The sequence below is a fragment of the Dipteris shenzhenensis genome, chromosome 6 (genome assembly GCF_047967505.1).
Source record: "Dipteris shenzhenensis isolate YYH24624 ecotype China chromosome 6, Dip_SZ_1.0, whole genome shotgun sequence".
NCBI lineage: Eukaryota > Viridiplantae > Streptophyta > Polypodiopsida > Gleicheniales > Dipteridaceae > Dipteris > Dipteris shenzhenensis.
The window spans coordinates 57,426,847-57,452,937 of NC_141601.1; the positions used below are offsets into that span (position 1 = coordinate 57,426,847).

Below are 26,091 nucleotides of genomic sequence, written 5' to 3' on the forward strand. Positions count from 1 at the left end.
TTGTCCTCCGCAAGGGTGCAAGCCGATTTTTAGTTGTTCTGGGAAATAATATTCTCAATCGATGCCTTCATTGGTCTAGATGTCAGCCACAACTTGATCTCAGACGATACGTGTACTCGGCTCCTAACCTTCAAGGTAACCTTGAACCCACACCTGTTATGGTTCAATCTGTAAATAGCAAACTTTCCCTTGGTCTATCAGTTGTATTGAAATTCCTTTGTCAGATAATAACCACCAATGTGTGGTGAGTTGATTTTATGTTATGCCAGAATGTGTCATGGATGAATAGGTCATTCACATACAGAAGGACATGGTGCTAGGCAGCCAATTGCCAAATTGATTGGTGAGAACAAACGGCTACCCTAACTAACAATGGCCGCACATTCGTGTTCTCAATCAAGGACAAGACTGCCATTCCAGCATCCCCTATAGTGAGAAAGGGTGCAAGCATCCTCTGATCCCAACGTCTCAACAATGGCTTCCTCATCATCCGCCGCCTCTACTCCAAGTCTAGCTAGCGACACCAACGAAGTATGATCGGCCTACCTGAATTGCACTGAGCACACATAAGGGCAAGTGCTTGTACTAGTGGCACCCAAAGGATGTAGTCTCAACTTCCACCTCCAAGATCATGCTAAGAAAGAGTCAAGTTACATTTTTGCCTCTCCATTCTCATGTTGCACCCATAAAAGCTACAGCCACACGCCCGAAGAGAAACAGTTCAAGAAAATACCAACCAACCAGTGGTCAGCAAAAGCTCCATGATAGGTGGGTACCAAAGCGGTTATTGGAAGCCCAAGGATTCTATCAAGGCAACAACTTTATATGGGTGCCCAAGTTCAGATGATACCACTTGGCATCCTACATCCTCTACGGCACAGACCATAGTAGTCACACAAGAACCTGCCTCCAAAAATGAGGTAGCAACACAAGACACTATTACTGGGACCTCGTAGATCAGCACATCAAAAGTGAGACCTCGAGAAATATCGCGTACAATTGAGTGATTATGTTACAGGAATTAGTAGCATGAGTTGCGACTATTACACAAGAACCTATCTTTAACACAAGAACCTATTGCACTTCAAGCAAAGGGCAAGACACGATGGGTTTTGAAGAACCTTCTACCACACTGAGCTTTAGCTTCAACTTCTGCATTGGCGACCAACATAGTAGACCCACAACAACCTGTCCCCAGAAAAAGGATAGACCCACAAGAACCTACCATTGTTTGTGCACCACAAGCATCTAAGGCATATGCCAATCCCCTCGCTAAGACCACTCGAAATCAATGGATCCCACATGTTGATGCTGAACTCCAAGTGGTTCTCCAATTAGTTGAAGACAATATCAATGAACGTGTGTCACCAATTCTCTAGGCTTCACACACTCCTCAAAGGTGCATTGAGCAAATACACCACCTGGAGAGACTCTAGGTACTCTCAGTCTTAATAGTTTCACTCCATAATCCATGCACAAATCTAGGGGAGAATAGAAAGTCTACATCCTAGGTGAGAATAGAGCAGGGTCCATGCCACATCATCTTTGGGTCAGATGAATGCTATATTAATGCTACTTTAACCCCAATCGCTACTTTAATAAAGCTACCTAATGCTATATTAATGCTACCTTGCTACTTTATTAACGCTGAGTCGCCACTATATTTTCCTTGCTAACACCAGTCGCTGTCTTATTAAAGCCAGTTGGTATGCTATTGCTAAAGCTAACCCCCTTCTTTAAGAAGTCCCCTATATAAATAGCTTGCCTCGTTCTCTAGTACCTCACTTGCTCTCGTGCTAAAACTCTATTGGATTTTTGTTCTAATTTCCATTGCCTCCAAACACTCCCACAGTCACTTATGCCCCTCTTTAATCTACATGCCCACCATCTCCTCACACTCCCTAAGCACTCATGACATCTTCTCCACTGAGGAACTCTCCAGGTAAGTTTCCTCTGCTCTTCCTCATTATGTCACCCCTTTAACCTCTCGTATAATCTTCTTGCCTCTACTCGATCAGATGGAGCAAGAGCAAAACCATGAGCCAGAGTCCTCTGCTCAACAATCCACTATGCGCACCCTCCACAAATGCCATATCCAGGACACAATAGAGGTCCCAAACTTCTCTACACATCCAGTATAGGTCACTAGGTTTTCTCCTCTTGGCCAAGAATGGCTAGAATAGCTATAGGATGTGGTGTTGCATTCACAATTCAAATGCAATGCAAAAGACTACATAATTTATTACCATAATGCGATAGCGTATGAGGTACTCCAAGACCTAGATCTGGTGCCTTGCATCTGATTGGTTGGCTTTCATTCAATAGCAGACCAGTTTCCATGACACCTCAACCTTCACTAAGTCGTAGATTTTATTGACCGATACAGTTAGGCAATATGCACCTCGAGCTGGCTGCATGTAGACGTGCAATAGCATTTCTACCAATTTACGGTGGAGACAATCCAATAGGCATTTAACCTCCCAGCAATATCCCAACCTTTTGCAATTGTGTGGGCAATGAAAAATTGATTGGCAATAGTGGTCCCCTACAACTCTAAAATGCATACGGGAGGGGTACCCATCATTCTCATTGAGAATCAGCCACATAATCAGTCACACTGGCCAAGGTAGCCCAGGCAATCACCTTGCTCGCCTAGATTCAACTGACAGAAGACCATATTGTTGTACTCCCCAACATCCTAGCATGTCTCATCAAGCCCAAAGAAACAAAATGGGCCGGCTATTTCTATGAGGAGATACTCATTGTTTGCAATCATGACGGCGAAAAGATTGGGAACCCAATGTTCTTGATGCCAATCATCCATCATCTCTCTGATGACCCCATCCTGGAAGGCTATGGTGATGTAGACAAGGATATTGGTTTGCTCTCAGCCCCATCCACCACAAGGCCTTCACCAAAGAAAAGTAAGGAGGAACAAAGACAGAGGGCACAAGAGGAGGAAGCTACCAAAGGACAGCAAGATAAATAAGTAGCACGCAAGTGCTAGGAAGAAGAAGCACGATGATAAAGAGATGAGGCAAAAAAGTGGCAACAAGGTCTTCTCTAGCAAAAAACAAAACTTGAATGGCTCTGGGCAAAGGAGGAACAGAAAAAAGCTACAGAGACACGGTCGATGGTGATGCACGTCTCCCAGCCAAAGTGGTGGGTTCCATTTTTGAAACACGTGGCATTTTGGAGGACTTACTGTTGTGTAGGGCTCGAACAATGGATTGAACCCACATACATGCCACCGTGCTAATGATGGAGTTGGTCAGATTTTGAGAAGATGAGGGAAGCAGATCCCAAGGTTGGCCTTCACTCGCTCTGGTTGCAAGATGGAAGAGTTAAACACTACATTCGCATCAGTCCCAAGTCTAATAGTTGTGGCGACCCTGCATTTTTCTGACTACTCATCATTTTGCTACGGAACCTCCCTACTCTCAACCTACCAACAACGGAAGAGCATCACTAGCAGTGGCTCGCATGGAAATAGTATTCAATCTCAATGAGCACCCCTTATTCTTTCAAGTGATGTGGTTATATATATATGTCTGGAATCTTCATGGTCATCACATCCAGACCTTTGAAGACATGTTCAAGATGCATTTATGGAAACTGCTACATCCGTTCTGTTGTATCTCCCATGGGACATTCGACTGCTACAAAATTATGAACAATGCCCTCAAGTCCAACGTCATGCATCAGACACAATCCATGGATGGATTGTGAACATGAAGGGGGGCATGTTAACCACCACATTGGTTAACAGTTCTTGTATTATGATGAGAAAGAAAAACTATAGGAGAGTGTATGAGGAGTAGCAAATGATAACTCCCTTGGAGCCGAATGGGCAAAAGTGGTTGTAAAATGAGAGAAGAGAGGTACATAGAGCATAAGGGTTAGCCCTCCCTTAAAAAGGTGGGTGTATATAGGACCAAAAGTTTGACTTTGGTATCCATTGTGTACTTGCAAGATTTGTAATAGAAGCTCTCTCTTCTTCTCATTCTCTTGCATTGAGTCTTCTTGCTCTTCTTGCTAAGTTGTCTTGTGTTTGCCACTCTCTTCCTACCCCCATCTCCTCTTCCCCATGCTCTCATTCCCCTTCCCCTCCCTGCCCCTCTCTCTTCCCTCCCCTTGTGGAATCACTTGCACATGATCTGGTAGATGCTTGGGTGAGACAAGCGGATGGTTTTGCACTTACAGAGCTCCCACAAGGAGTTGTTCATGAGTATAGTCTTCAACGGCATTCCCCCATGATCCCCAAGACACGTGAGTCACTGCCAGAGACTTCACAATCTCTCCCACAATAGCTCTCTCTTTTGGATCAACCTTGCATAGTATATTTTGGACCAAAAGTTTGACCACAATCCCTCCCTTTAGTGAGTTGTACCAAATGCTCCTGCAACATCTATGAGAAAAGTTGGCCATTTCTTTAAACAACCAACCCACAATAAAGCTATCTAGCTCCGATTTCCATGTGCCCGTGGGCTTCAGATGTGCATGTGAACTTGCATATAGCTCTAGTGCAAACCCGGGAAATTTAGCTGGAGGGGCAAAGGTGATCCAACTCTTAGTTTTTTTTTGTCAAGTGTAGACTTCTTCCCCAATCAATGATTGCTACTTGCACCAAAATAAAATCCCCCATGTAATCCAACATGTAGAGTTGCTTGCAAATATGTGTGTGTATATTTTTGTTCATGAACTGCTCTCAAAGCAATTGCAATATCAGTTGCAATAGACAAAGCATGTTGGCAAAAGAACCTGATCACAACTTGGTGAGCGGGAAATTCCAATCAAAGCAAGGTTTTTTTTTGGATGCATAGTTTCAACCCATTTGACATATGTTCCATAAAGTTATGGGAGACGACGTGCACACTGCCTCCGTTGAAAAATGGAGCTCCTAGGTGTGTGAGCATCTTGTTACCTGATAGAGAGCTCTATGGATCATAGTCATCACTAGCTCATTCTTTAGCAATGCATGAGCATAGGGATCATCTCTACAACTTATCTTCCAACATATGATGATGTTGATCTAATACTTGGGACACTTTCTACCTATACCTAATAAACCTTTCCTTCCCCTCCCCTACCCCCACTGATTCATGAATGGTTTGTGCTTCCAATGGAAAACACACTATGTGATACACATGGTGGCAAATTGCATACATAAATGTATTTGTGCCCTTCCTTCAACTTGAGCAGGATTAGTGTTTGCATCTCACCCACTAGCCATCTCATTAAAATGGGCCAGGGCACTAGATGTCGCTTTTCCTCTACAAGCCCTTTCTCCCTTGAATTTTTCTTTGATTAGAAGCTTGTGACTCCCTTCATTCAACTGTCTAGAGCGCAAGCTTCTCCTCTCCATTGACAGGCAAGGTTTTATTTGTCCCCTTGGTGAATATGTTCCATTGACCTATCGGGTCTCCCCATACTCGAGGAAAAAACTACACCACTATCATTTCCAAACCAAACTTTGATATTTGACCATGTCCTTGCAAGCTAATGTAAAGATTTTAGAATACTTGGTCTTGCAAATATTTTGAAGATGCAACAGCTCAAATATCCTCATCGCTCAACCCTACCATATGTTCAACTGCTAGCTGATGGACAAGCATCTTGAATCTCAGTCTTTAGCTTGTCTTTCTCTATCTCCATTATTGCCATGATGGATGGATGTATAAAAATCTAAAGCACTTAACAGTCATTATGTAAGCACACAAAAATCATTACATAAGCACTAAAACTACTCTAAAATAATGAAACATAGTAATTATACAAGTAGTGCTCATATCAATTAAGCCACTCAAAAATATGCAACTGCCAACACAATTGACTATCCTAATGCAAAGTATTTTTTATAGAACTTCCCCACCAACAAATAGAAAACTACTAACAACATTTTTCTTTCTAAAGCAATGGACACATGACAATGCTACTGACTTAACATAATAAAAATATTTGCAAAATTGCTATCTAGTATCAAGGTGATCGAGGCTAGAACATATATGTAACAGCATCACATAACCATTATGATCGAGGCCAATCACACATCTAATTGGGACCAAGAAACTCCATGGACACTGGAACTACCATGCCCATACACTAGACAAGATATATGGATCAGTACTAGAGAGAGAGATCAGCCCCTACAATGAAGCACCAAGGCAGAGGGCATTGGGACAGTGACATGTGTGAACCAGATCGAGCCTAGCAAAATGTTATAGACTTTTACACTTTTGAGCCTACCCCTAGACATAGTGGGGTTGATGAGGAGGAGATAGATGATGTGAGGGCTAAGTGGGTTAGTGGGATGAGATGATGGTGTGGAGAGATGCAACCAGAGGCATAGAGATGAACCAAGGCACACACGCTAGATGCCTAGCCCGTCTCAGCCATATTCAAAGGGCATCGCCCCCAACAAGAGGCGTCACTATTGACATGGCCCACTAGATACATAGATCATGAAGACCATGCCTCCCACCACCCGATAGACACAAATATAGGATTATTTTGCAGATCATAGGAGAGCCACCCTAACACAAGGCGATGTATTTTGACCATGAATTTTAAGTACTAGTTTTGTTTGTTGTATCTTTTTTAGCTTAGTCCTCCACAAAGGGCCTTAATGAGCCCTTTTGTGTAAGCCTATAGTTGCTTATATGAGTTACTTTTGTGATTGTACTCTGTCTCATAGGCCAACGAAGCCTCCTAGAGATGTTCAAATACATCTCTCTCTCTCTCTCTCTCTCTCTCTCTCTCTCTCTCAATTGGTACTTTTTAGTAATACTTGCTTGGTAATTCATTAGTTTTGGGTCACTTGTAGTCCCTCTGACTGTAAGTACCTTTAGTAGGTCTTAGCTTTCAGCTTATTTATTTTGTTGTTCTCTTTGATGAGACAACACTAGCAGATGTATCGACTGTTTTAGTCTCATAGGCCGTTTGGCCTTTTAGAGACGTTAATATCTATCTATCTATCTATCTCTCTCTCTCTCTCATATCCTACATGTCAGGGCAAGGGATTCCGACCAACAAAAATGAGCCATCACCTAGCCCCAACTGACACAAAAACCAAAGTGAAAGTGGAAAACTCACCAAAATGAAGGCAATCATGATGACAACAGTGTGTGATTTTGCCAACAAATGAGGTGAAATGGGGAGTGGGGCTCTTTTATAGACCCAAGCAAAAATACCCCACAATATATCAATTTATTGCATGGTAATTGAAGCACTTTTGTTGATACATGCATCCAAAGTAGTGGTGAACATGCCAATGACTATTCGGCACATAATATATGGATTTATGGCATGTCAAATCTATTTTACCATGCGATGTTTTTCCAAATATCATGCAGCGTATTTGTGTACCGTATGGTATTTGGCCGATCAACCGAACACCTGAAACCCATTGAAAATTTTGCACTTTTGTGTTTTGAACATCCAAGTGCACTTTTTAATCAAAAAGTACGTATTTATTTAAAAACGTAATTTGTAAATCCCTATGTAGCAAAACACATCTTATGTGAAGCTTTACCTCCTTTTGAACCTTTTGAAGCACACTTGGCTTCTTATGTATGTGCCTAGAAGTATCTCTTGCCATGGTTTCCATACCCAGCCGTAGGCTTGCTAGTGCAATCTTTGTCAATGTGGCCTCCTAGTTTGCCATAGCCACAACACATCATTTTTTTTCTTTAGCTAATTTTTAATCTATAAGGTTATTGTATTTATTTAATTTGATTGTTCTTGGGTTGTTTAGGCTCAGATCAAGTCCCACTCTATTATGCACTCTTATGAAGGCTTCTTACATTTGAAAAACATATGATGCATCTTTTCCACTCGTGTCCCCTCAGCATGGTCTTTTCATAATCCCTTTCTCCCATCCTCCTCTTGAATAAGTAGGCTTTATCAAACTTGATAGAAGTGCCTCTAGTAATCATTACCACCTTGAGGCTCTCAAAGTATGGGGGTATATTTTTGAGTGTCATTTCAACAAACTCTAAGTCTTCCATTTCAAACCCATTCTCAACCAAATTTTCCTTGAGAATCTTGAATTTATTTAGATGGTTCGTCATTGCACACCATATCTTATTTTGAGATTTGCCAATTGTGTCTTCAATGACCAATGTCTTGCCCTCGAAGATGGACACCAATGTGGTCTATATTGTTGTGAAATGCATCACTTGAGAAAACACCATACTTTTAAGACATGCTATAAATATGTATATAGCATATGTATATACCAATAAAGAGATCTTCATCGAATATTTACAGATGTGGAAGTGAATTCAAATATCAAGGTGTATACCATATGAAAATTTTCAAATGTCATCTTGATGATGTCTCAAGAATTTGAAATACTCTTGTGCATGCTTGTTAGTCATAATGTCTTCTAATGCCACTACCAAGTTGCTCAAAATTGCCAATTGAGAAATGCACAATGTAAATAGATATGAACTCTTCAAATTTATTCAAAAGCTCTAAATTTGGAGTTCATTGGATAAATTTATACAGCTCCAAATATTGATGCATTTTTATGCCAAGAATGAGACAAATATGCTATTGGAACTTTGATTTTTGCCTTTTTAAAAAAGGGTGAAAAACTATAATATTTACTAAGGGGAGGATGCTTACCTTTGGGATCAAGCCAAGACCTTTTCAATTCTAACTTTATGACCCCAAGTTTTGATTATGACCCTATACTAATGGATGTTTGGGTAACGGAGCTTGAGAAATGGAGCTATAGGAAAGGTTGAAGAACTCACCACTAGGCCACACAAGCCCATTTGCGATAAAGGGGAAGGAGTGTATAATAAGATTATTATGGACTTGCTTTGTGAAGAGGTCACATGGAGGAAGTTGCTCTAGTTTAGAGCTTTAGAGTAGAAAATTTTGAAAAACTTTCCATGCTTGGTTGTAGCACACTACCATCTTCTTCACCTTCATGGGCCATTCAAGCTATTGGTTCATCGTCATGCACCATTCAGCTTCAACTCATAGGTTGTTGTGAGCCCTCTGCTTCTTCTCTTAGTGCTTCTATTGGCCAACCATCACACTCAATCTTTGCTCCTTCCAAGCTAGATTCTTAGCTAACTAAACTAGCTCACATAGGTATACATCTTTGAATGACATGGCATTCTACAAAGCATCTAGCTATTGATCCATATAAGAAAATTTATTAGTTTGTGTGGAATGTTATGAATCATTTTTTGAAGGTACAATGGGTCTTTCCCAAGTCCCTCTGATATTGAGTATTTAGGTGACTTTTTATTCTCAATCTGTCCAATGACTCCATAGACAATGCATTGGTTAGCTCTCGAACCACCCAAGATGGCAACACGGACATGGTAGAACACATTATTAATTTGTTGAATGGTTAGTAATGAGTTGCATCATGAGTTAATCCCAACAATAAATGCTCTAAAATCCTAAGGAACGTGTAACCTATCCATAGACCAGCCTTTAAATTGAAATTTTGAGATGAAGGAGAGATGCAAGGACAACCTTGTACTAGATAGATTGAATCTTGCTAATCACCTTCTACTTCTTGAAGAATTTTGAAAACTATGGCTATAATCAACTATCAGCTGGATGATTTACATGGAGCCATTCTTTTTTACTGAACCGTGGATACCATCATATCATTCTTTAGTCAAGAATCTGTACAAAGGTTCTTTTAGAATCATATTTGTTAGCTACGTTTAATAATGCTATTTGGACTTACTAATGCACCTCTCATGTTTGTCATGTTGATAAATGACATGTAATGGCATAGCACTCACAAGTTCATAGTATGCTCTGGGTGTGATGACATTCTAGCCTATAGCTAGAACATCAAAGAGCATAAATAGCATTTGCATCTACATTCTTTCAATAGATCCATCATCTCCACCAAAGTGAATGCATCATTTCTTCCAACCTTATTGAAAAATGATGAAGTGCAATGCATGGTGCATAAAAATGTTGATAGGGCAAATGGGTGCACATGCAAGGTGTGTGTTAGTGGAGGGGTGCGCTTTATATGCACTATGAAAAATGTGATAAGTGCGCATTTGTTGTGTATGGTTGTGAAGTATTGTAAGTAGTAAGCACATGTGATTTTTCTTGAGAAAATCATTGCCTTATCTGGCCACTCTCTTTAGCCTGACTTATATGCCATGTGTCAAAAGAAATCAACCACTTATTGTCATCCTTGCTAAAATCATAAATATTTGTAGATTCTGATCAATGTGCTATAAGATCATGGAGTTCTTTGAATAGAGGTACGGCCATTTCTTATTAAGGAGGCCTCATTGATAAGAGAATCATGATGACTAAACTTATGATTAAAGATAGGCAATTGCAAGGCATGATATGAAAGTGTGAGATGATGAAGCAAGGGACTTGGGAGCCTTGAGGAGATTGATGTGCATGGGAGGTATGCGGCTCAACTATAGTGCATAAGTTTCTAAGTCTATGATGGAGCATAGATCTCGAATTGATTTTTTTATTGCTTGATGTTTTCTCTTGCCTTGAGATAATTGAAGAGTACTTGTGATTTGATTTTGAAAACTAGACATCGCCAATACAAAGAGCATCAAACATCCTAATTGCAATATATGTTGAGTGTGGGTTTTGTGAGAAAGCGCTAAATTATTTTGAATGGATGTTGTTGGAGGACACCTCTCCATATGGGATAAATTTATAGCTAAAAATCTTGTGAAATCATAAGATCCTCAAACAAAGTCCAAAAGCTACACATATTGAGATTTGTCATGTTACATCCAAACATGATTTCTCTCTTCAAGGAGGAGTGCCATTGATGATAAATTATGCGAATGCTCTTTGTAAGCGGTGTGCTAGTAGCCTTTGATAGAGAAATGCCGTTCCTTGCAAGCAACATTGTGGGTATCAATTCAAAACATACAATTCTCCTTGATTTGAAACTGGAATCTAACAATTCCTTTAATTGGTGAGCTACTTAGTAGTAAATTCTAAACCATCCAAATGATGCATCAATGTTTTCAAGGCATGGATGACAACGAACAAACCTAAACCATTGGCCAAGCTTATTGAGAGGGATAAATCTCTTGGTTAAAGGCTAATGACCCTCTCTTCTAGATTCACACCGCTCCTCCCACATGACCCCTTGCATGATGAGTTTCTAGGGAGAGTAGTTTTTCAAAATCAACTATCTATAGCATGGGATCATGAAACATAGATTCCTTTAGTGTATTGAAGCTTTGTTGTTATATATTTCCCAAAACCAAGGGCACCTTCTTAGACATCATTACAGGTTGTTGTAGCTTGAATGAAAAGAACATGGACTACTTTTTTATTATCCTTTTTTTTTAGTGCTACCCTTTGTCATGGTGGCTAAGTCTACCCTTCACTTCCAAAGTGCTGAGACAGACCTTTGTATAAGTGAATGCTCAAGTATGTGTGGGAGAACATGTTTATAGTGTGGTCTACACCCCCTATAGAGCGTTGATGACATTATGTCATCATAGCTAGTCCTTGATATGCTAGATGGACTTTATGGTTTTTAACCTTTTGAGTGACTGTCATGAGATTTAGACTTCACTATGTGTTGTGATTTAAGAGGATGAGTTTGGGAGTGTTCTTGGATTCATCTATCTATCTATCTTTCTATATGTACATACAAACACACACAATACTAAATAAATAAATGTTATATATACATATACATATATATAAACACACACACACACACACACACACACACACACACATATATGTATGTATGTATGTATGTATGCATACATGCATGCAAGTATGTATGCACATACATACATACATATATAACATCACATCTCTCAGATTGCTATATTCTTACCCTTTGGAATGCTTTTCATAATATGTGCAAGTCTAAAAATCGCTAAAGGTAATAACATTCTTTGGGACCTATCCATATTAAAAGTGTAACCAATTTTTAGGGATCCATCTCTACCCCATCAAGGGTTATAATATGGCCCTAATGCTTTGGTGTAACCATAGATAACTATGTTTTCTTTTTATGGTAGCTACTACAACTCCTTGACACTTTCTCCATGCCTCAAATCTTGAGGCCATACACTGAGTAGCAACACTTAGCCATATTAGATCTTTGAAGCTTGATTTTTACTTGACCTCGGTTTCGCCCATCTCTCCTGTGCATCACACCATTTTTGTTCTCTTAGTAGTACTCAAGGCTCAAATATTTATTTCCAACCCCTTTTTGGCATCTAACCAAGGGATGTATGGTAGAAGTATATATATTGGATTTGATTCAAAGGCATATTAGCTAGTTGGTTATTGGGTTATGATATTAAACTAGTGGTTAGAGATTGTCTGCCAATGTTCTTGTTATAGGATGTAGGAAAATTCAATATCCACAACGTTTAATACCATGTATTGGTAGTGTTCAACGAGCTAGTCTGCATCTTGGTACACTTGGCTTCCAACCCATGAAGCAAGACTGTAAAGGGGAGTTAGACATGTGAAGAATTGTCATGCTACCTACTATGTGGCAAAGTAGCTAGAGGCATGGAGCCCAAGGGCTAGGGGAGTAACTAAGAGTTCTCTGAGCATGGAGAGTTGTTGTGATGGTTAGTGGGTGACCACTCTAGGGCTTAGTAGCTTGTTATTAGTAGTGAGAGAAACTTGTAGAAAGATGTGTGCATCATGTAGGAGAAATGTATGTTTGGAATTGAGATCCACAATGTTGTTTGCATGTTCCTTCTTGAAGATAGAAGCTATGTAACATTGTAGTTAGGGTGTAATGTGACTTGATCAAATGAATTGGTGTATAAGATGTCGTGTGTGTTTATGTAACTGAAGGGTGTATGTAAAACTATATATGTTGGATTTGATGTGAAGGTCTATCAGGTAGTTTGGTTATTGGGTTGTGATATTAAACTACTAGTTAGAGATTGTATGCCAAGGTTCTTGTTATAGGATGTAGGAGAATTGGGTATCCACAAGGCTTAACAACATGTGTTGGTAGTGCTCAATAGTCTAGTCAGCATCTTGGTACTTTTAGCTTCCAACAAGTCATCATGTTGCACGTATCCTAGCCCATGAAGCAAGCCTATAAAGGGACATACGATATATGAGGAATTGTCATGATATCTACTATGTGGCAAAGTAGCTAGGAGCAAGGAGTGTCTAAGGGTTGTATAAGCACAGAAAGTTGTTGTGATGGTTAGTTGGTGAAACTCTTATATGCTTGCGACTCATTGATATCTTTTGAGCTTTTTTGAGGTTTTCTAGTGGCTAGCGCTTAGGGGCTTAGCACATGGGAAGAAATAGGATGGGAATGGGAAAGGTGGTCCCAAGTGGTCCCATGCATATTTCTATCCTATCCCCATCCCACCATGTGCTAACAAAAAAGGAACTAGGGATGGGTTTAGGTAGAAGAGAAGACATGGCAGCATTTCATGTGTTTAGGAGTTGGGGATCACGTGGGAACAAGGACACTTGTCCTCCTCCCATGTTTTGGAATCCCTAAAAAAGGGGAATCCATTTAGGTTGCTAGTGTCTAGAGGCCATGGTCCAGGATGGGAGAAAAAGTGTCTACTCCCATTCTAAATCCATCCTAGACCATTTGGTCTAGGATGGGTGTAATGATGACAAAAAGATTCCCAAGCTAAGCCCATGCTAGCCCCATCCATGTGCTTAAGGCCCTTAGTAGTCATATAGGAGACATTGTGGTCTATTGCTAGAAAGGGAGATTGTGACCAATTGAATTCGGCCAACTATGCATTTCATTCTTTTTCTCGTGCAAATGGTGACCCTCAAGCAATCCTCCATCGAGATTCGTGATACCACTCTGATGTTGACGCCCGACTCCACGGATTTTATCTTCTCTGGAATAAGAGGTAGTGATTGTCCGGACGATGGAAGTTACGACCCACCAAGGTTCTCAGGCGGGCAGCATTTCACCCTTGAACGGGTTTCAACACGGTGCCGCAAGGTGGGATCGTGCCACGGGAGTGGTGAGACGACCAAATGTGATGGTGGAGACTCCCATGGAGCCTTAAGTTAGAGTTGTCTCATCCCGACGGGTGTGAAATGCATTTGTGTGTGTGTGTGTGTGTGTTTTTCACTAAAAAGTGTGTGTTGACTCCTTGATCCGGTCCCCCACTAAAAAGGGAAGAAGGAGCTATCATCTATGCCTTTGTGTGTAAGTACTTCCGTGTATCTTTGAGACTTTCCGTCCTCTCCCCTTCCTCCTTCCCTTCCCTTCCCTTCCCTTCTCCTCTCGCCCCCATCTGCCTCCTCATTCCTGTAGCCTCCTGTCGGCAGATGGACCATGACTCTCTCCGGTGACTCCAGCGCCTCCTCTCCCGGTGGTCTGGTCCAGCATCACTATAACAAGGTATTTTTGCTCCCATTTCCCCGCATTTTTGCCTCCCAACCTGCTCTCCATTTCGCTTGTCGCATTCCTGCTAGCATTGTTGCCCCCTTGTCCTTGATCCGTAATTCTTGGGTAGGCAGGCAACGATTTCGTGCCTTAGGGTCAAAGGATTGAGCAATTGCGCAACGCCGCCTTTTGTTTTTGCTTGCCGTGTCGTCTTATAGCATCAGACCCCTGTCAAGGTCAATTTCGGCCGTCCTACGTCTTACAATTTTGTGAAACAGTAACCTTCGTGGTTTGGTATTAGCTGGGAGGTCCAACTCAGTTCTTTGTTCGATCAATTGTTTGAAGGTCAGCGTTCTTCGGTTGCTCTTGGCATTTTAAGAGGTGCAGCGAATGCTGGGTCGTAGGCTGCTGAAAAGGGTCTGAATGCAGGTTGAATTACGGGCACAATGCAAAAGAGAACGTGGAAGAGTGTGTATTTAAGTATTTTCATTGTCGGCTCTTCGTTACAATGCCTACTGTCATTGGGAAATCGCACCGTGCACTCCACGCTGCTCAATTTCGTAATGCGATCTGCTGATACAGGCATTGGAGCACAGTAGTTTATTGTTTGAAAGCTTTTCTCCAGGTGAAGATGCTCCAGGGGAGATCAAATCTGTCTGGGAACTCAGGCTGTTAGCTTTACTGCTGCTGTCATACTGGAGCTTATTCTGTAGATCATGTTTCCTTTCTGATAGCATTAGGAAGCAGTATAGCAAAGGAAGAGTTAATAGACTATATCTTGCACACACCAAACGCACTCAAACTCCAAAGGTTTCTCACAAGAAATATAGTGAAACTGCAGTACAACTTCTGAGCATAGATCCCACATGAACATAATTTTTGGATACTAATGAAAACATAATTGTAGCTTTGCTAACTAAATTATGCTTATTTTATCTTTTAGTTTTAGTTTTTCGTTTTGTGTCTTCTAACCCCAGTTCTTCCCTTTTTTCTTGTTCTAAAAAATTAATTTGTAAAATCGATCAGAAATTTTATAGTCTTATGAAGATTTATATCTATAATGCACTCAGAAAACTTTCATGCTCGGTGCACTAAACTTTCACTTCGAGGTTGCTGTTTGCCTCCTATATTACAGCATGATCCTCCAACGTAGTTGTATGCTTGCTTACTTGTCACTAATTTGTTCATTCATAAGTCTGCATGGTCTCTTCAGTAAGGTGGTGGCTGGAAGATGACTACCATGTATGTTTGGTATGTTTTATCTTGGCTACTACTGTGGCGCCTTTTTTCAGGCTTTGGAGTTGGAGAAGCAATTGGTGACCTCCATCCAGACAAAAGGACCTTTTGATCCAAATGTTCGAATACTCCGTAATAGCATTCGGGAACTATATGAGTCTATCATTCTTGAGGATCATGAATTTGCTGAATCACATGATGTGGAGCAATATCTTTGGCGTTTGCATTATACACGCATTGAGGATTTCAGAGGGAGAATCAGGAAAAGTATGTCATCTGGAGGGTCAGCTACAGGCACTGCTGTTCCTCCTTCAGGGAGCAAACCTAGTGTTCGCCGAGAGCCGGTCCATAAAATTCTAGCGGTTTTCAAGAGTTTTCTGTCAGAGGCAACTGGCTTTTACCATGATTTAATTTTGAAAATTAGTGCAAAGCATGGGTTATCACAAGATGATCTTTTGTGTGATGCACTGGAAAGCACAGACTCACAAAGTAATGGTAAGAGAACTGTGGAGTTGAAGAGATGCCAACTTTCATGCTCTCGGTGCTTAATTTATTTGGGAGATCTTGCTCGTTACAAAGAGTTTTATGGGGATGGCGATGTAGCAAATCATGATTGGTCCATTGCTGCTGGTTTTTATGTGAAGGCTGCTTCACTTTGGCCAGCTAGCGGCAATCCTCATAATCAGGTTTTCACATTCTTTCAGTCTTTTATGGTGAATTACAAGTATTACTGGAAAGACTTTTATTTTAATCTGTGTCTTGTGGTATGGCTTTGCAGTTGGCTGTCCTGGCGACATACGTTGGTGATGAGTTGTTGGCTGTCTATCATTATTTTCGTAGTCTAGCTGCTGATGTGCCTTTCCTTACTGCAAGGGACAATCTGATACTTCTCTTTGAAAAGGTACAGCTATGTATTTGTTGTCCTCCCTTTCGGATAAACAGTTCAGAGAGCTGATGGTCTACACCATTGGTGGCTGCTGATGATATCGGTAGGGTTGCCAAAGTTTGAATTCTGTTGGATGGAGTTTATGGCTGTCAAATGTCGTGAGTGACAAGCATGAGAGTAAAATGGCATTGTTTGTTCTTTTAATTGGATGAGTTTGGGCATTTCGTGATTCATCTGGATATATGATTTCAAAGTAATAATCCATGTGATAGCTTAGTTTTGGCCGATCAGTTATCCATGACATACTTTTAGATCTGGTACTGGCTCTCTCTCTCTCTCTCTCACACACACACACACACACACACACACACTCACTCACTCACTCACTCACTGTGCAGGCTGCTAGATCAAGCCTCTACTCTTGCTCTCCACAATGTGGAGAAGAATGACTTGAGGGTGCCTACCTTATATTTGTAGAAGCTTGTCTATGGTGGCTATTGCTTGCTCTTTACATACGCATGATGAACCACTACTGGCTGCCATTTTGGTTGCTCTGGTAAGCTACTGGCAGCCTGATTGGCACTTATGGAGTGGACTTGGCTTGGTTGGTAATGTCGATCTTATGCATGGATTGTTCGTTTGTCTGCCCTTCAGCAGTAGTACCTTGGATCACTCTGTGCATCTTCCCCTTGTTCTTCCAGTCGTTATTGTCCGCCAGGAATGTTTGTGACAGAAGTATTTGAAGTATGACAGAACTATTTGTAAACTTGCATTTTTCACCTATGCTTCTGCTTTATCCACAATAACTGGGCAATGTTGTGGAATCTGTGGCATACCCCATTGCCATGTGGAATTTAAGGACAAGTGAACACATCCCACAGAATTCATGTTTTGTTTGGGTGCCATTTTCCTGGTTCTCTGGTGACTCGTGCACAGTTAGTATCTTCCTATTTGGGTGCGTATATATGGGCAAAGCAGTCTTTGGAAGGTTTTGGGCATTTGTTGAACATCAATCTCACAATACGCAGTTTTGGTTAGTTTTTTAATATTGGTATTTTCATCTCTGCAATTTCTGCCTGAGTAACCAGCTAGCTTCATTTGTTCAACACTTGTGTGTTAGCATACAGAAGTGGGGTAAATGATAGCATTGTAGCAACATGCGAAATGAGCTTTGTATGTGGCTCCTGTGCCTTTGTTGTGTGCTAATTTCCAGCTGAAGTTTAGTTCATAGTGTAGCGACTCCTGAGGTCTGAGAAGAAACTAGGCATTTAGCTGAGTGGTCATCTGAAGAGAGAGGTCTAGACATATTTGAAAAGGCATATTCAAGTGAGAACCTATGTGCTTATGGTGGAGATAACATTCCAGATGCAAAACCTGGCCGACATGTTCAGCCAACCAACTGACCAGATCTGGACCAGATCCAGCCGACTAGATCAGGTCTGTGAAGAAGTCAACCACCTTGGTCGACAGCCAGGGCACGCCTTGCAAGCGCCTATATGTGCTCCGGATCTGTTGCTCCTACTGGTTGCAGTTTCCAACCTAATTTGCTGGCAGTCGCCTCAGTCTGAGGACTGCAGCAGTTGCTCATCATCCCTGCCTGGCCTGCCTAACCTACAGATCCACTGCCCCCTTTGTCCTCCTCATACGGAGGTCAGTGATCTCTAACACCCCCTCTCACTGACTGCTCACAAAATAGAGTCTTCGTGAAGTGGTCTGGAGCATTTTCTTTGTTGGGCAGTAGGCGAGCATGATCAGTTCATCATTATCAGCTCTGCAATGAATTTGTGCTGAACCTTGATGTTTTTGTTCGTGGTGTAGTTCACTTTCAGAGCTTTCTGGGTCTTTTCGCGACCTTCTCTTTCCATTTGAACTTGTTTCATGGATATCAATCACCTGTGAGTCCTCAAAGGTCTTCATGTACCTCCACAGTGATCTTTTTCTCCTTTGGAGGAGTTTTCTTCTTTGGTGGTTTTGGCTTTGTTCCTTCTGCTGAACTTGCTTCTGCTTCCTTTGTTTTGAGCTTGGGCACATCAGGGGTAATGCAAGTGCAGCTGATAAGGAGTGTATATTTTTTGAGATCCCTCTTGGCTGTTGAAGTGCAGGAAACTGGATGTCAATGACAGGAGGAAAATCATGGAAAAGGATACTGATACAGTCAACTAACTCGTTGACTAGCTTAATAGAACCTTTGAGTGGAGGAAAGGAGGAGCCTCATGGCTGAATATTCATCTGCCGCATGTCCGCCAATGGAGCAACCTAGCAAAATGTCAAGCCAAAACAAAAGAGTTGTGTGTAGAGAGAGTCGTCGCCGATGACAGGATTGGATTGAGATAAGTCGGTGCAGCTTCTATTCAGGTCGGTAAGTCTCGGAGCTAGTCTGACTGGTGAAAACCTGCAGCAGCACCTTAGACAACAGAAGGCAGATTTATAGAAGATGGATGAATCGGACATGGTTCCGGGTAGCTTCCACCAGATGTTTAAAGCTGCAACTCCATCAATGGAAGCCGCATTACTCAGTAGAACTGTCTGGTTCTGAAAACAAGTAGCTACTCCTCAGAATGGAGCGTGAAAGAATAGAGCCAAATGATGCACTCAACCATGCCAAATGGAGTTAGAAAACGGGCTTAGAGGTGACTGTCGATGGGACACAGATCAATATTGAGCGCAACCCAGAAAAGATTGGGAAGAGAAACTTTTTGCACCATGCTACGAGTGTTGCCTCAATTCAGAGCTTCAAGCAGCTCTGGCACATTCCCAGAGCAATAGGACTTTCGTAGCATCAAGCCTTTGGCAAACAATCCTCTGTGCATACGCCAGATCCACCAAACAGAAGTGGAAAGGGCACATGAAATCGCCCCTTAAACATAGCCAGGCGTCCTAGCAAATGGCGATGTCATCTCAAAAAGTATGCGCAGATGCAAAAAGAACAGGGAGCATAGCCACGTTGTTATGCTGAGAACTTCAAGGGGCATTATCTGTTAGAGGTCAACATCTCCTGATGTCACCTAGAGAGAGAGGGCCTTGCTTGTGGGTGTGCCCGCCCAGTGAGTGAGGCTAGGGTAAATGAGTGAGGGCCTGTGTTGTGGGTGTGCCCACCCCCCATGAGGATAGAGTAGGGTAGGTACTGCGTGGTCCTCTTGGGCTCCATGCTGGTTCACATGCTCCCATGGCAGGCACACCTTGCTGCACATTGGGGAGGCCTAGAGGCTGGAGGGAGGCGTGCCAGTCGGCCCATGTGGCGCAGTATTTCAGCCCTTATGGAGGGCAGAGGTGGGTCAACCCATCCCCATTTGCAGGTTGGCTGGAGGGCAGATGGCACAGCTCCTCGTATAGGCTGGTGCAACTCCTTTTGGAGGGCTAGCGGCAGTCGGCCCTAAAGCCCTGCCAGTCGGTTTGCAGGCCCATGCTTTGGGGCCTGGTGGAGCCCTATATATAGGGCTGTAGGGGTCGGCCCACATTAGCAGGCTGGTGAGCCCTGATCCTTGCTGGCCGACTAGGAGGCTAGGAGGCTCAGTGTAGAACCTCAGGAGCAGGGTTGTGGAGCAGTCCAATTGCTGTGGTTGTTGACAGGTCCGGGTGAGCTCTTGAGCAGCCTGTTTGTTCAAAGGTTTTCCCCTAGTTGTACTGGGGTTTTCTCCAGAGATCACTTGCAGTTCTCTTGTGCCTTTCTCTCCTTTCTCTCCTTCTCAGTGGTGTGTGTGTGTGAGGCGTGCTCTCTCTCACGACACGATCTGCATGTGTTCCAGATGGGAAGATGCCCCAAAACCCCTGGTTCGATGATGAGTGGAGAGAGATGAGAGCCCACCTTAGGCATACCCAGAGAGCAGAGGACTTGCACACTATGTCAAATGGAGGAGATCGAGACGGAGGAGCATTTTCTATGTGTTTGCCTAGTCTATTATGAGATTCGAGGATGATATCATTGCCTCTTTCATGAGGGACATGGCTTTGGTCCACTTACACGGTTGATCTATTTTCACGATCAGGTTTGTGTTGGGCTCTATTTGATTGAAATTCTCATCAGAGAGCCACTAGGTTACTTGGATATACGGAACCGAAGCATGTATTAGGAGTGCTGGCTCTGAGCACCTGATGCTTCTTTGTTATTTTGCTTTTGCTACTCTAGTATTTGGACATTCGATTCACTAGTTTAGCATTTTAGCACTTTAGCTTTCAACAAGGGTCTTAGTGAACCCTTTGCTTCAGCCCTTTGTGGCTTGTATGAGCTACTTTTTGGCTTGTACTTTGTCTCATAGGCCCACGATGCCTCTAAGACTACAGGAGACTACAGGAGATGCAGATCCCAGAGATGCTGATTTGGGGTGTGATGAGCTTATATGAGTCAGTCAGAGGTAGGGTCCGTGCCCCAGGCGGTCTATCGGATTGGGTCGAGAGCACCATTGGGGTGAAGTAGGGCTGCCCTCTCTCACTGACTCTCTTTGGACTCTACATTGATGAGATCACATCTTTCATAGATCGTCTAGGTGGTGAGGGCTCATTACTAGGGGATCTCCTCATATAGATATTGTTATATGCTGATGATATAGTCCTTATATCCTCTTCAGCGGAGGGGCTGCAGAGAGACCTGGAGGCATTAGAGGTGTTTTGCAGAGAGAGAGAGATCCACGGTCAACCTTGGGAAAACTAAGGTTATGATCTTCAACACCTCACGAGCAGTGACTCACCGACTTGGTTTCACCTATCTTGGTGAGCCAGTGGAGATAGTGCAGTCATACGCATATTTGGGAGCAGTCTTCACGATGAAACATGCAGCCCAGGCATGGCTCACACGCGGGCGTAGTACTTGGCTAGACTAGAGCGACAGTGTTTCTAGGCGCACTTCCAGGATCCATCGAAGAAGGGTTGGCTTTTCGACACACTGGTGCGGCCAACTATCATGTATGCAGCACCTTTCTGGGGGTGCGATCTTCGGAGGACAGATTGGAGGAGCTTTTAGCGGCTACAGGTGACGATGGGATCCAGGATGATCCGATGTAAGCCCTCAGCTCCACATGAGATAGTACAGGTAGAGTTCGCCATGACACCTCTCCAGGTTGATGCCATCTTTTAGACAGTGACTTTCATCCACAGAGTCTGGGACTTACCCCATTGGAGACTTCCGAGGTTGGCCCTAGAGTCATCCAGATGACTTGCGGAGAGCGGGGCAAACACATGGTATGCAGGCATATCTACATGGCTTGCCAGGCACAGTATCCAGATGGACAGCCCCCCCCCCCCCCCTTTCAGTATAGCATGGATGCACCTCCTGAGTCGATCCCGCGAGATGAGATCAACCGTATCATATGGCTAGACCTCCTCCAGCTTCACACATTCCGGACTTGGGCGGGGGACCAGGAGCTCCCCACCAAGATCCAGTTTTATCGCGACCACTTTCTGAGAGTATCAGAGGAGGGATTCATTATCAGATCCCAGTATCTCGAGGATAGAGGAGTCTCTCATACACTGAGGATTGCCATTGGTCAGATGCGGGTTTTGTCCCACCAGCTGAGGATCGAGGTAGGAAGAGCAGCGGGTATACCTAGAGACAGAGGAGCATTTTCTTTGTGTTTGCCCAACCTACTACGAGATTTGAGGACGCTACCACTGTCTCTACCTAGAGGGGAGTGGTTTCGGTCCTTTGTCACAACTGATCCATTTCCATGACCAGGTTTGTATCGGGCTTTATCTGATGGAGATGCGGTGACACAGGGAGACGCTTCTACGACAGATCAAAGAGCAGTAGGGGATGGTGAGACCACTACAGGACATAGAGGGTGACCGAGCATAGTGGCACGTCATAGACTTCTATACGTTTGAGTCAGCCCCCGGACACACTGGAGTGGAGGAAGAGGAGCTAGCTGATATTAGAGCAGTTTGGATGAGCAGCCGGCACAGTACCACTGGGAGGGGCGTAGAGGCCACATGTGCGACAGAGAGCCCCCTGAGTACACTCTATTGAGGTCCGACCTATCATAGCTTTCCTCAAGGAAGGCCGACAGAGACGAGGGGTCACTCTAGACATAGCCCAAAGAGTCCAGAGAGCGAGGAGACCGTGTCCCCCACCGCAGCGGGAGACAGCTCGACAGACGCGATACGAGACATCTTTGCAGCCCACCAGAGAGCCATCACTGTACCAGGATTCGGTTTCAATCCAGCGCCTGGATAGATGCGCCTGGATAGATGATTGATCAGCCGTAGTCGACTTTTTTTGTCTTTGTCTATGATTATGATGATGATTATGATTGTGTTAGCATAGACTAGTACTCAGCAAGGGTCCTAGCGTACCCTTTGCTTCAGCCCACTGAGGCTTGTATGAGTTCGCTTTTCTGTGCACTTTGTCCCATAGGCCCGTGAGCTCTCCCGTGGACATTAATACATCTTTCTTTCTTTCTTCTCTCATGGTATCAGAGCCACGGTTGGCTTGAGACCGGAGGAGCGGAGGGAGTGTTGAGCCAGCACATAGAGGAGCTTTAGGGTGCTGTTCGGAGGTGTCTTTGAGGAGGAGCGTGCATGAGGAGTGGACTGTTCGGGTGTCCAGCAAAGGGTGACTTTGAATGGTGTTTTCAGATCAGGGGGGAGGTATTCCCAAGGGACGGATAGTGAGGTGTGCAGGTACATTGGGCTGTTAGCCCCTTCATCCTCTTTCCCAACCCTTTCCTTTCTTCAACCCTGTGTTCCCTTCTATCCCATCCATCTTATCTTTCAGTTCAGCGTGTAAAAACAATACACATGAGTATAAATAGTCATGCTAAGTATTGTGGACATCGCCTTGGATGCTGCATCAATTATACATTGGTTTGAAAAAGACATAAAAAATTTCATCTTTAGTACGTGATGAAGTCTATGAGGGTCCATAGCCAAGTTAAAAAAAATTATTTTTTATTTAATAAACTACCGTTTCTTGCAAGAGCCACCAAAAAGTCTTTATGGGAGAGCTAACAAACTCTCCACCTTGCCATTCATCATAGTTTCAACCTGGTAGCACTTGATTTGGGTGCTTGCTTTGTTGATGATGATGTTTCATGCCTTGGTGCTTCTCCAACCTAGAGCAAATTGGGGGGGGATGCCAGCTCCCATGGCAGTCAGAAGGGATGGGGATCCCTTTGCATGGTCAAAGCCAGGAACCTATTAAAGAGAGGTATAAGAACCTGGGTGGACATTTGGAACCCACGTAGCATAGATTGGGTACCATTGGACCAACTATGTATCCAGTCCTCTCTAAATTATGGGAACCCATTTATATTGATGGTAAACTTGTCATATATATTAGTGGACCCTATGATAACAAGGTATGAGAATGTTGGTTCATAGAGAAAGCAATGAGGCACAATGAATAAAGCTTTATCTATGAGTGGTTACATATATAGACAATTGCCTCCATGTTGGTAGATCCCACTGATTATCTCAATCAGTAGTCACCTCCTTGCAAAAATAGTATTTAATGCTCGATCGACCATGCAAAGGATATCCGATGGGCACAACACTTTTCCTACACCGCAACCTAGGTGATATTGAAATGTTCTCAAAGAGGCACACCCATCCGATAAGTACTTGGTCAGATAACACACCTAAGGGCGTGTTTTTTTGCGGATGTGCATATCACTAGGGAAAAAACAGTGTATAATGCGTGATCGACTATGCAAATCATATCCGATGGTGACAATACTTTGTGCGCACCTCAACGTAGTTGAAACAGACTTGCGTGTAAAGTGGATCCCCCATATGATAAGTACTTGTTTAATTAACACACTTAGGACCGTATTTTTTCATGGTTGTGCATGATACTAAGGCAAAAACGGTGTTTTATGCTTGATCGAGAATGCAAAGAATATCCGATGGGCACAATACTTTGCACACACCTTCAACAAGGTGGAATTGACTTACCTGCAAAGTGGCACTCCCATCCGATAAGTGCTTGATCGGATAACATACCTAGCAGCGTGTTTTTTTTCGGATGTGCATGACACGAGCAAAAATAGTATTTATTGCTTGATCGATCATGCAAAGGACATCTGATGGGCACAACACTTTTCGTACACCTCAACCTAGGTGGTATTGGAATGTTCTCAAAGAGGCACACCCATCCGATAAGTACTTGGTCAGATAACACACCTAAGGGCGTGTTTTTTTACGGATGTGCATATCACTCGGGAAAAAATGGTGTATAATGTGTGATCGATCATGCAAAGCATATCCGATGGTGACAATACTTTGCACGCACCTCAACGTAGTTGAAATGGACTGGCGTGCAAAGTGGAGCCCCCATCCGATAAGTACTTGGTCAGAAAACATACCTAAGGGCATGTTTTTATGCAGATGTGCATATCACTACGGGAAAAACGTTATATAATGCGTAATCGACCATGCAGAGCATATCCGATGGTGACAATACTTTGCACACATCTCAATGTAGTTGAAACGGACTTGCGTGCAAAGTGGAGCCCCCATCCGATAAGTACTTGTTTGATTAACACACTTAGGACCGTGTTTTTTCATGGTTGTGCATGACACTAAGGCAAAAACGGTATTTTATGTTTGATCAACAATGCAAAGCATATCCGAGGGGCATAATACTTTGCAACCACCTTCAACTAGGTGGAATTGACTTACATGCAAAGTGGCACACCCATCCCATAAGTGCTTGATCGGATAACATACCTAGCAGCGTGTTTTTTTTATGGATGTGCATGACACTATAGCAAAAATAGTATTTAATGCTCGATCGACCATGCAAAGGATATCCGATGGGCACAATACTTTTCGTACACCGCAACCTAGGTGGTATTGAAATGTTCTCAAAGAGGCACACCCATCCGATAAGTACTTGGTCAGATAATACACCTAAGGGCGTGTTTTTTTGCGGATGTGCATATCACTAGGGAAAAAACGGTGTATAATGCGTGATCGACCATGCAAATCACATCCGATGGTGACAAGACTTTGCGCGCACCTCAACGTAGTTGAAACGGACTTGCGTGCAAAGTGGAGCCCCCATACGATAAGTACTTGTTTAATTAACACACTTAGGACTGTGTTTTTTCATGGTTGTGCATGACACTAAGGCAAAAACGGTATTTTATGCTTGATCGACAATGCAAAGCATATCCGATGGGCACAATACTTTGCACACACCTTCAACTAGGTGGAATTGACTTACATGCAAAGTGGCACTCCCATCCCATAAGTGCTTGATCGGATAACATACCTAGCAGCGTGTTTTTTTACGGATGTGCATGACACTAGAGCAACGGCGACTTTGTCTAAGATGGTAGAGAACAAGACTAGAATACTAGTGTTGCCCACGTTCCCGGTTGACCCGCAGTTGGATGGGCTCAATTACAGTGTCTGGCGGGTGATGATGGAGTTCGTGCCATATGATCTGGCAGATTTCATCTTGATAGGAGTGGCCGACCAAATCCCCTTGTGAAGGACCTTGGCATCCTGGAGGAGCAGGAGGCCGAGACCCTGTCCCAACTATGGGACCGTGTTAATGCAAGGTTAAGATCATTCATTTTCCTTAAATGTACTCCTCAGGTGATTAATCACGTGAAGCACATGACAGTGGCGAAGAGCATATGGGAGCATTTGGCGTCCATGTATCTCCCATGAAGAGGGTTTCCTTGGAAGTCTA

General features: G+C 43.0%; 1 protein-coding gene across 3 annotated transcripts in view; it reads left to right on the forward strand.

The window, feature by feature from the left end:
- Positions 1-14,119: 14,119 nt before the first annotated feature.
- Positions 14,120-26,091, forward strand: part of LOC147901403 (nonsense-mediated mRNA decay factor SMG7-like) — a 28,433-nt gene continuing 16,461 nt past the window's right edge. For 2 of the 3 annotated variants that reach the window (XM_087375391.1, XM_087375392.1), the window contains exons 1-3: positions 14,121-14,353; positions 15,631-16,260; positions 16,353-16,475. In XM_087375391.1, coding sequence (XP_087231517.1) covers positions 14,288-14,353; positions 15,631-16,260; positions 16,353-16,475 — 819 coding nt within the window. In that variant the 5' untranslated portion in view covers positions 14,121-14,287. Of the gene's footprint in view, positions 14,354-15,630; positions 16,261-16,352; positions 16,476-26,091 lie in introns of all 3 variants that reach the window. The other variant, XM_087375393.1, reaches the window with a different exon arrangement.